This window comes from Oreochromis aureus, linkage group 11 (assembly GCF_013358895.1).
Source record: "Oreochromis aureus strain Israel breed Guangdong linkage group 11, ZZ_aureus, whole genome shotgun sequence".
NCBI lineage: Eukaryota > Metazoa > Chordata > Actinopteri > Cichliformes > Cichlidae > Oreochromis > Oreochromis aureus.
Genome location: NC_052952.1, coordinates 4,464,298 through 4,475,491, shown reverse-complemented (window position 1 = coordinate 4,475,491; position 11,194 = coordinate 4,464,298). Strand labels below are relative to the sequence as shown.

The window sequence follows — 11,194 nt, the reverse complement described above, 5'->3', positions numbered from 1 at the left end:
AAACTCTTTCAAGGTTAAACTTTGTGCCCTCTCATTCCTCAAATCTGCAGTCACAAAGTTATTTTTGTGACTGTGACTGATCATTTTTTCAGTATCAGCACCTTCACAAACACCTATCCTTTACGCCCCTCGTCAACATTTCGTAGTGTCTGCAGCTGAGTAGAACAGTCAAACTATATAATCTTTCAGTATTCAGTCACAGTTAAATTTACAATAAAATTAATTAATTCAATATTTTGAACATTATTGCAAACTGCATTAAAAAATGAAATACAGAAAACATAAAAAAAGTCTAAGAACAACCTTACTAATAGCTAAAAAAAAAAAAAAAAACTATAAACATTTTAAATATTAACAAAGAGTAACACATAGCAGTTTGAAACATAAAACAACAAACCTACTCGGTCCATTACAGACATGATGGGAAGTAAGGGATCTTGCCTATAATAGCCTATATTTACTGTGCTACAGCTGGGTACATGTGTATGTGGCAAACTGGTGGAAGGAGTATGATTATCTTGGCAATAAACGTTTGGGAAACCCTGTATTGAGTATTCACATGGTCGATAATTTGGCATCTACTTAAAAAAAGCTGCAGGCAAGGAACATCCATCCATTAATTCATCAGTACCTACAATCATGCATCCTCTTGACCACGTATCGAATTCAAGAGGCCTGAAGCCTATCAAAGGTGCTACTATAAGATAGGCAGGGTACACCCTGAACAGTACCAGGAACATTCCTTTGTGGCCCTGGTACTCTCTGCTACACAAGGATAGCACTCTTGCTTTGTAATACAGACTTTAGATCTCACGAGCTGGCGTTGCGTTAGTGGCACACAGAGAGGATCACCAGCATGTAGGACTGTTCATAATTTTCATGTCTAGAGATTAAAATATTAATAATTTTAAAGAAAAACTATTTAAATGGTAAATGGAGTGGCATTTATATAGCGTTTTTTAGTCTTTTACCCAACCTATTGAGCCATAGCCGCCTCGTTATCATGCTTGCTTTGTTTTGTAACAGTCAAGTTCCTGGTCACAGTTCTTGTTGCAGTTACAGGCGATTGTAGTCTGCCTTGTTCCTATATCTGCCTTAAGCTGTCTGCCGGTTCTGAGACGCGTTGTTATGTTTTCAGAGAGAAATCATCTCAAATTTCACTCTGAGCAGGCAGTCCCTCCTTAAAAACCAGGGCTTTTACTTTGAAAAGTCCTTTCCCAGACTCTCGCGCAGCAGCTGCGCGTTCCCCTGGGAGAGAAAACGGCGCTCGCGACACCCCGTAGACTACTTTTTGAACTTTGCAGATACAAAATTAAGGACATGGTGATGTAACTGCTGGAAAATGACTTATTAGAAGCAAAAAGTGTTTTTAGTTAGCAAAGCAAGCAGTTTCCAGACTAGACATTTTGTTGTCCGACTGGCCCGTGGCGGTTGCAACTTCAGGACCACCGGCTGTCTCATGCTTGTGTGGGGATTCGACAACTTCCAGTCAAAGGGGATGTCCGTATGATAAATGATATAAGGGTAATGCGCTCGACCAGCGGCACGCACCATGGTGAGAGTCTTCTTTTGTCTTCCTGCAGTTTCCCCTTCAGCCTTGCAGTCTGAGACAAGACGGAACACTGAAGGTTTTCAGCCAAGTGCTGAGTAGGCAGATCCACGAGTCTGTTTCACAGAGTGCATAGTACAGCCGACCACATATTTCATATGTTAAATGAGTTTATAACTAGTAGTGGAAAAATATAGTTGTAGGTCCTAAATGTGGACTGTTTGTACATTGCAGAGCACCAGTCTCACACCTGCATTGTAAACTGGAATCTTAGTGAGCAGAGCTCCCCACTCTATAAATAATAAGGACACTGCCATGTAAAAGTAGTGTAATGGAAGTGTGCATATTTAAAGACCACATACACAACAGACAGCTATACTGTATGTGTGTGATTACTGCTGTCAGCTGCTCCCTTTCTTTCTCAGCCCCTGTTGCTGTAATTCTGCCTTAAACACACTCTGCTGTGTGTTGGTTTCAGCTGCAGATGTTTTTTCTTTCATTTAACTGCCAGTTTATATTTTGTGCATGGTCTTGGTTCAGTGTGAAACCGAAAACTGGCGTTTTGCGCTGATAAAAAGGAATTTGGAAATGAGTACACACCAGCATATAGATAAATTATATGCACAACTGAAATTGTTACACTGTGGTGTTTTAACTGAAATGCAGCTGTGTTTTATTTTTAAAAAAACAGAAAACAAGGACATTGTTGAGTGACTCTTCAAGAGTGCTCTTTCTTCTGCTTCCTTTTGTGGTGTGTCTCTTCTGCTATGTTTTTCTCTCAGCACAAGCTGTTATAAATTTCTGGGTGACTAATGGAGGAAACCTGGTGCAGATGGTGCTGTTGGCCTTGCACACGTGTATTTCTCATTGACCGTAAGTCATGACCACTGAGAAGTGCAGTCTTTTTTGGGTGGAAGTGGAACAAATAACCTGACAGACAGGTTGAGAGAAAGCAGCAGGATCTCCTATTTTGTATATTTGATAAATTTCTCTCTCATAAATATACTTTGAATGTAATCTCAAAAATACTGAACAACAGTTTTTTTTTATATAACTTGTCCTTTTAATTATGCAGTTCCACAGTAAATACTATTGGGGCAGCTCTGTTGGGAGTTGTAGTTACTAGTCTCACAGTCCATTTAATGACATGTAATCCATGAGGTGAGAATGCTCTTAACAAGGCAGCAGTATTTGTGCAGCTACTTAGATAATTAGAGAGAATTCATGTATACAAATTAACTGGATAAATTAACTATTGAGGTAATAAACTGTGACTTTGCGTGACAGCTTACTTCTCGAACATAAAGTTTACAATGTCATTAGCTCCTTATTGATCTTGTCCCCACATTAGGGTTAATTTATCATCACTTACTACTGATGTGCTACTTTTTGGATGGATTCTGCCTTTGTGACTCAGCAGGTTTTCAATAAATTAAGAGAAGACTTCTCAGATCAGCTGGAAGCAACAACCTAACTTTAATCTTTTGTCAAAACGTATGTTGTAGTCTTTAGAAGTGAGCCTAGTTTTTACAAACTTTAACATTTCTTTAATCTCAAGTTGTATTTTATAAAATTTAATTCTGTAAAAGATACTGTAGAGCAAAGCAAAACACAGAGATGCCATACATAAAAATGTATTTGGCTACTTAGGAGTTGTGCTCATGGATGATAATGATAATAATTATGCAGCCACTGGTATAATGGTCCTGCCAGCAAAAAAAGATTCTCTTAAAATCTAGTCTACAATTAAGGCAATATTCATTGATACAACTATCAATGAATATTGCCTTAATTGTAGACTAGACTGTAGGCCTGAGTGACTGATGCGTTAGGCTTCAGGAAGTTTTGTTGATCAGTTTCAAACTTTGATGACATTTTACATGACAATGTAAGTATTCATTTTTTTGGAAAACAAAATAAACTTGTGGTGAAGAACTTTTTTTCATTTGATATCTATTGCTAAACATGTGAACAGATTTTACGTAACAGTAAAATGAATGCTACACGTGCCATATACACGTAAATAAAAAAAAAAATATTAAAATAGGTTTTAACAGAATAAAGCAACAAAAGCTTCACTTTTCGCTTGTTTTCACTTCACGATAAACTTCTTGAAGTATATTTATATGAAAACAAAATGAATATATATATAAAATACAATACTATACCCTTAAAAGTAAATGCTGCCCAGAGAGTGAGCTGCCTTAATGGTGGTTTGTGCTTCTTATATTAGTTTGGTATGTCTGTTTTTGCCGTATCTCACAGCAGGTAAGAATCCTTAGATTCTTAGATCCAGCTCCTGTGTCAGTTCCGCCCACCTCTGGTAAAATTTTGATGCAAATCCATCAATAACTTTTTGATTAAGCTTCTTAACAGAAAGATAATCCAATCATATAACTGCCATTAATCCCTCCTGTAAGTTACAGTCACAGCAAATGTAAACTTTGAAAGGAAAAACAATGCACACAGCCTGAAACTCTCTGAGACGAGCTATACAGGACCAGAAAACAGTGTAACCTGATATATTTTGATACAAAATTTGAAAGAGCTTGGTTGGCATTTAAATACTTGTTTTTCTATTATCTGATTGGCAGTCATCCTTCTTTCAAGGAGTCCCTATAGTTTCACATTTCAAATTGGTTCCATATGCAGAGCAGACAGATGCCTGGGTTTCAGTTGCCACATGGAAACCACAAGGAAAACCTCTCTTCTCTTCTCTCTTCTCTTCTCTTCTCTTCTCTTCTTCTCTTCTCTTCTCTTCTCGTAATGTAAATTATATAACTAGGTTTTTGTAGCAGATTGGATTCAGTGAAGGTGACAGACCTACCTAAATATAGACAGAACAACAGTGCAGCCCTCTGCAGATCTCAGGTCTTCTTACTACTGTTCTGTTGGGTGTACATTGGAATTCACTGCATGCAAAACTCCTCTAGAGCCATTGTACAGTTAGTCTTTGTATGTTAAGCACCAGGGACTGGTTCTTGTTGTGTTCTCAGCTGTGTGTTACTCCATGTCTGCATCTGTGTGAGAGACAGAAAGAAAAGCAGGTAGACATGCCTTTGCTGATTGCAGTGTATCAGTGGAGTAGATCCCTACTAAATATACTGTAACAGAAGTGTGGTTAAAGGACCAGTTATCATTTTGTCATGCACGCTACAACCATTTCAAAGTTAGACAGCACTGTAACTCAGAGATTTACAGTTGCACCAAATTACCCATTACTATTCAACAATTACTGTACTGTCATTGGACCTTGAACGTAATTTTATGGAGAACCATATTTCTAAAAGGCTGCTACACCAAACACACATATACACTGATAAGGCATAACACCCTGACCAATGACAGATGAAGTAAATAACACTGATTATCTCTTCATTGGGGCACCTGTTAGTGGGTGGGATATATTAGGGAGGAAGTGAACATTTTGACCTCAAAGTTGATGTATTAGAAACTGGAGAAATGGGCAAGCAAGGGCCAAATTGTGATGACTGGGTCAGAGCATCTTCAACACTGCAGCTCTTGCGGAGAGTTCCTGGTCTGTATCTGCCAGTGGACCATAGAAGGAATGGTGGTTAACTCATTGGAGACCAAGGATCGTTGATGCACAGCGGGAGTGAAGGCGGGTCCGTGTATTCTGATCCAACACACAAGCCACTGTAGCTCAAATTGCCAAAAACGTTCATGCTGGTTCTGATAGAAAGGTGTCAGAATACACGGTTCATCACAGTTTGTTGCATTTCCCAGACTGCAATCCAACCAATCATCTGTGGGATGTTCTCCTCAAGCTGCTCAGCTTGTGTATATAGTAGCTTTACCTAAAAGTAAACATACCTGAATTAATTTTAGTAAATAAACAAAGTAATTAGCAGTGTAATGACAAACTCAGGTTTCTGACCATAATTAATGATTCTCCATGTGGTTGTATACTGACCGTAATTGCAAACATGAACTACCCTCATACTCGCTCACATTTATCATTCACATTGGTTTCTTTGCTGGAATATATATGACCCAGAAAATCTCAGTGTATGTCCCCTGTAAATGTGCAAATGGCCGGAGGGCAACCAAAAAAAAAGGTTAATGAGGAGACTTGGATTCTTCTGTTGCACTAACCATCCTCCTACTGTGTTGCATGTCAGGTGGCACAAACAGATGGAACAATGGAGTTGCGTAGCACTGCCAGCACTTCCTGCCATTTCTGTACAGATACACTGTTTGTGGTGAAAGGAGAGGTACATGAGAACGTTTTTCCACTTCCAACAGCTGGATATACTAGCATGGGAGCAGTAAATCATAGTTAACCTTGTTTGCCTATAGTGATGAATAATTTAGCCTAGCATAATTAGCAAGTATTGGATCAGTCGATGGACATCAGTTAATCAAATGCTGTTTAAAAAGTTTATTTCTTCTATACTTTATACTTTATAGTTCGAACTCTTTTGAGCTCCTTTAAGGTACTAATAAGTACTGTTAGTATTAGACAACTGAATGATAGTAAGATGTCTAGAAAGCACACATATAGAAAAAAAAAATTCCCGCTCGCCCCTGCGGGCTGTCTATCCTTCAAGCTCGGGTCCTCTACAAGAGGCCTGGGAGCTTGACGGTCCGGCGCAGTAACTTGGCTGTTCCTAGGACTGTGCTCTTCTGGACATAGATCTCTGATGTTGTTCCCGGGATCTGCTAGAGCCATTCGCCTAGCTTGGGAGTCACTGCACCTAGTGTTCCAATTACCACTGGGACCTTCACCCAGTTACTGTTCATTGGAACTCTCTGTTTGAGGTCTAAAGAGATGTCAGTGCAAGTGAGGGAAGCCATTGTTGGACTGAAAAAAAAAATAAGATAATAAAGATAATAAATAATAAGAGGGACAGGAAAACCTTTAGGAGTAGCCAAATCAACAATATTGCAAATTTTTAAAAAGCAGAAATGCACTGGCCAGCCATTGGTATGAAAAACACATCAGACTGCTCATAGTGCAAAAGCAACCCAAGAGTTTCTGAAACTGGGATATTATTCAATGGCCAAAACACTCAAGTGATCTCAATCCACTACAGCATGCTTTTAGTTACTGAAGACAAAACTAAAGGGAGAGAAATACAAACAATCTGCAAATTAAGGTGGCTGCAGTAAAAGCCAAGCAGAGTATTCCAGGGGAGGAAACAGCATGTGGTCATATCCATGGTTTCTAGACTTTAGGCAGCACACTGACTGCAAACAAGTTTCCTTCAAATCTTTATATTTTAAATTATGATAGTTTGTCCGATTGCATTAGAGCCTCTGAAAATGTGTCTCTGTAAAAACTGTAATTCCTAAACAGTTACAGTTAATACAGTACTTTGAATTAAAGATGAAAGTCTACACTTCAGTGATGTCTTGATTGTTTTATTTATATATACCCACTGTAATGGTGCACAGAGACAAAATTAGAAATGCCAATGTTCAGACAATTATGGACTTGACTGTATCTCTCCTCCACACTCCACCATGCCCTCTCCACAGTGTTTCACCAACAAACACACACTTACATTGAGTTTTAAAACTGAAAAAGCAGACAGAAATATCACCTTCAGTTTTTTCTTTGCAGTAGTGATGGATCAGTGTAGCAGTGTAGAGGGCAGGAGTGCAAGCTTTAAGTTGTGTTTTGGGCACTGGTGTGTGCCCACACATCTGTGTTGCAAGTGTTGGTTATAAACAGGGATGCCTACATGAAACTAAGCCAGTAGGATTAAATCTAACATAAATTTAATCTTAATCATAATAATAATTTATTAAGTGATTATTAATTAGTAAAGAAGTTAAAATTATCTTGTTGCGAGCTATTACCTACCAGTGACACTGCCCTGGATCAGCACAACCCATGAATTAAAGATGTTACTACTACTGAGCAAAAAGAAAAATATCTGTGGTGCTGGTAGTGCTTTTATGCTAATTGATGCTAATTGTCAGTGAGCAGTGGTTCTGTTCAGAGTTTGGAAATCGTAATTTGTGTTAACTAAACGGTTCCTCTAGACAGGATTATCAGGTGCTCAGAATTAATAATGTCAGGTCTTTAACACTGACTTACTTAAAGGAGTACAATTATTGTACTTGTATTTCAAGTTATTAATTATGCCAGTGCTTTGTTTTTACACTGACAAAAAGAAATCTTATCTTTAGTAATATGTTCCACGTCAACATTAGTGTCTTGGAATCTGGTTATCATAGCAGAGGCCTGCCCATCGCTGCTGTTCTCTCTGTGCCTCACAATTAGTATTAAAGCAGGGTTATAACCCTGCATCAGTTGAATGCAACATTAAATTGGCCCTCACCCTCACCCGGTCTGTCAAGCAGCCTTTCTGGTAGAAAACCCTGATTATGGCTGTAGACTAGTTTGACTTATTTGCACCATGTTGACGTAAGTAAGCAGCAGTGATGATGATGCAATCTCATGCAGTCTTACTAACTCTTGCATTTGTGTGCTTGCATTGATGATATGAGTTTCTGCAGTACATTGGTTTTGGTTGCATTGGCTTTGCAGTGTAATGAAACTGGACAGGAAACAATAGAAGAGATTTCAGTGCAGTGAAAGTGACTTCAGAGGCGCTTTGCCTCCCACTCAATCTGTCGCGAGTACAACTCCAAGAGGGACGCTGTCCACACAGCCATCTGCTCCTCGTGTTTGTGTGGAGGTGGCTGGTGTATCGCTCAAAACTCATAGTGATATGCATTGTGACTTGTTGGGTAAACCAAGTAGTGGGTGGTGAATGGGAAAGACAGGCTGATGTAAGGAGATGGTAGAGAGTGGGGTGTTAGGAAGTAGTGACAGATGAAAAGCTGTAATAGTTGTAGAAATAGATAGTGTTTATAGCCCTTGTTTATGGTGGACGTGTTATATTACCCAGTGATAATAACCATTTGGTATATGATACCTGATGGGTTTGCACCAGCTGTGCTTCTCTGTCTCCTCACAGAACAAGGAAAGAGAATGCCACTCATTTTCTTTCTTGCTCTATTTTTCTACAGTTTATTGTAAAAATGAAACACTTGGCTGGGATGTCTAGCCATTAAAACGGACACCTGTGAGGATCTTTGTTAAATATCTTTAAAGTCTTTAAAGACTTAAAGACTAACACAAAGAAATTAACAGAAATTGCGAACAACAGAAAGAGATACAAAGGAGAAAATATCTATATGTAGTCATTATCTTAAGTAACTTGGCAAATCTGGCTTGCACGTAGTCTGGCCTGTGGTTGCCAATGTTTGTTCGTCCATCCGTCAGCCAGTCCGCTCGTGACGCCCACGTCTTCCATCTGGGCTTCTATCGATCAATCTTGCCTTCCACGCAGAGCAGTTTTTTCTAACACAATTTGCCACATTGCAAACTTTCCACCAGAAAATTGCCCAGCGGAGGTGGTGATCGGTGAGCAGCTGGACTGTCTGTGGTGTCAGTGTCAGGTCACATATATATTTGTAAATAAGAAGTATGTAATGCTGCTGACCAGACAGCTATTAAAATCTTTCAGCCACACATACACTTCTCCAAGGACAAACTCACAAGGTTTCAGAGAGTTATGCAACATAATGGTTTATTATAATGAACTGCTGCCAGTGGTTTAGCAAATTAAAAGCACAAGGCTGTAATAGAGCTGGGCGATATATCGAGTTTTAAAAATATCGATATATTTTTATACGAGATATAAGATGTGACAATATCCTTTATATCGATATAGTCTATGTTACATAATTATAGTTGCGGAGCATAAGTTTGCCTCTCTTTCGTCCACTTTTGTCTTTACATAGCGTTACTCGACCTCGCCTCTCCTTCACTGAACACAGCTCCCCTCCTCCTCCATCGCTTCACCTGCAGGCAGCGACAAGATGGACACGGCAAATCTCCGTTAATGAGTTACTGCGCATCGCCCGTGCGTGGGCCTGGGCGGGCGTCAACGCGTGTTAACGAGCTAACCACGCTAACAAGCTAACCACGCTAACGCCATGCACGGCCTGAAATCCTTTCATTCTCTCAAAAGTTGACTGCGTGCCTTTTATGAATTCTGGTTGTGCTTGATGACCGTGAACCGATTTTATGTGATACACAGCGCTCAGCAATCTGTCAATAAATGTTTTAGTTCGACTTTGCTAAGCTACGGAGCTGCACCGCTTGATGGATTGTCGAGCATTACGGCTACCGAGGAGCCTCGCGGAGTGATACGTGCTGTGCTTCAACGTAATATTACCGTATTTTGTGTGTATAAGAACCATAAATGGCTCCTGTTCAGAGACATGGTTACGAAGCGGATTTCAAACTCCAGGCTGTCAGTCACGCAGTAGAAGTTGGGAACAGAGCAGCTGTGAAATCTGTCTTTGTTATTATGCTCAGCGTCTGTTAGTTTACATTTTGACTGCACAATTGTGAGCTCTTTGTTATGCACAAAACAACATAGTTTTCTTTTATTTATAGAGCATCATTCTTTAATAAATGCTCATAATTTATTTTTGAGTAGTTTTTTTCATGTACATCTATGCTGTATGTTAATAAAAGTGCCTGTGTGACATCTGGGACACAGCTTTGACTAAGAACTCTCTTTTGTTCTTACTTTATGGCTTTAAAAGATATCGAGATATATATCTTATATCGCCATCCAGCTAAAAAATATCGAGATATGAATTTTGGGTCATATCGCCCAGCTCTAGGCTGTAAAGTTAAAGACAATTCTATACTTTCTAAAGCCTGTGAAAATCTCTTCTGAAAATCTGTTGATAGATCGTAAACAGGCAGGGATGACTATTACAACTGCAGGCTGAGTAAATAGAACAGCAAGCAGTTGAATAATATGACTGCTTGCTGCTTGTTTATCCTAAACAATAAAAAAAAATCTGTGTTTAATTTTTACTTCTACTGAAATAAGTACACACACACACACAAACAAAAAAAACCTGGCACTTTGCTTGGCTGTTTTACTAACGTTGTCGATGAGGATTAAATGTATTTGCATTTGATGTGTCCGTTAAAAAATCAAAGACCCGAGGATACTTGATACTGGAGTGTCAAGATAATGTATTCAGCCTTAGTAGTGACATTACTTTTTTATAATTTGTGTTTAATGAGCATTAAATGGCATTACGGCTACCGTAGTCAGGAACCTTGCGGAGTAATCTGGGTCCAAAACTCCATCTGGTTCACGTCCCAAAGTCAAACAAACACTGCAGCATCACTAAGAGTTAAAAGCTGTCTACATTCTTTCATCTTTAATAAAATGATCAGCGCTGCTGCTTTACCAGGTGTAACAATAAAGTTTAACATCCAGGCATCCATGAAAACAGAATTTATTAAATTTAACGGAGTTAGAAGTTAGCAGGAAGTTAGCTCGCTACTTTCCACCTAAACATGATATAGCATGTTCTGACAGAGATTTATGAAAAAATTAAAATGTACAGCTCTGATATCACTACCAATATAAGACAGAAAACTAAACAGCAGTGACGTTTGTAGGGTTACTGAAGTTGGACTAACCGGATATATATCGATGTGCTACGTGATCGCTAGCGACACAGCTATATTAGCATTACATAACACAGTGAAGCTGGAGGATGAATGCTATAAAAGTTAACGCAAGGGTTACCGATGGTTAGGGACAAATGCAGTCGCATCACAGGATGCTG

At 39.1% G+C, this 11,194-nt stretch overlaps 1 protein-coding gene across 4 annotated transcripts in view; it reads left to right on the top strand.

The window, feature by feature from the left end:
• The first annotated feature begins 1,235 nt into the window (after positions 1-1,235).
• The window catches only part of gask1a (golgi associated kinase 1A), an 88,917-nt gene continuing 78,958 nt past the window's right edge, over positions 1,236-11,194 (top strand). For all 4 annotated transcript variants that reach the window (XM_031729494.2, XM_039619796.1, XM_039619795.1 and 1 more), the window contains exon 1: positions 1,236-1,555. In XM_031729494.2, coding sequence (XP_031585354.2) covers positions 1,507-1,555 — 49 coding nt within the window. In that variant the 5' untranslated portion in view covers positions 1,236-1,506. The remainder of the gene's footprint in view (positions 1,556-11,194) is intronic.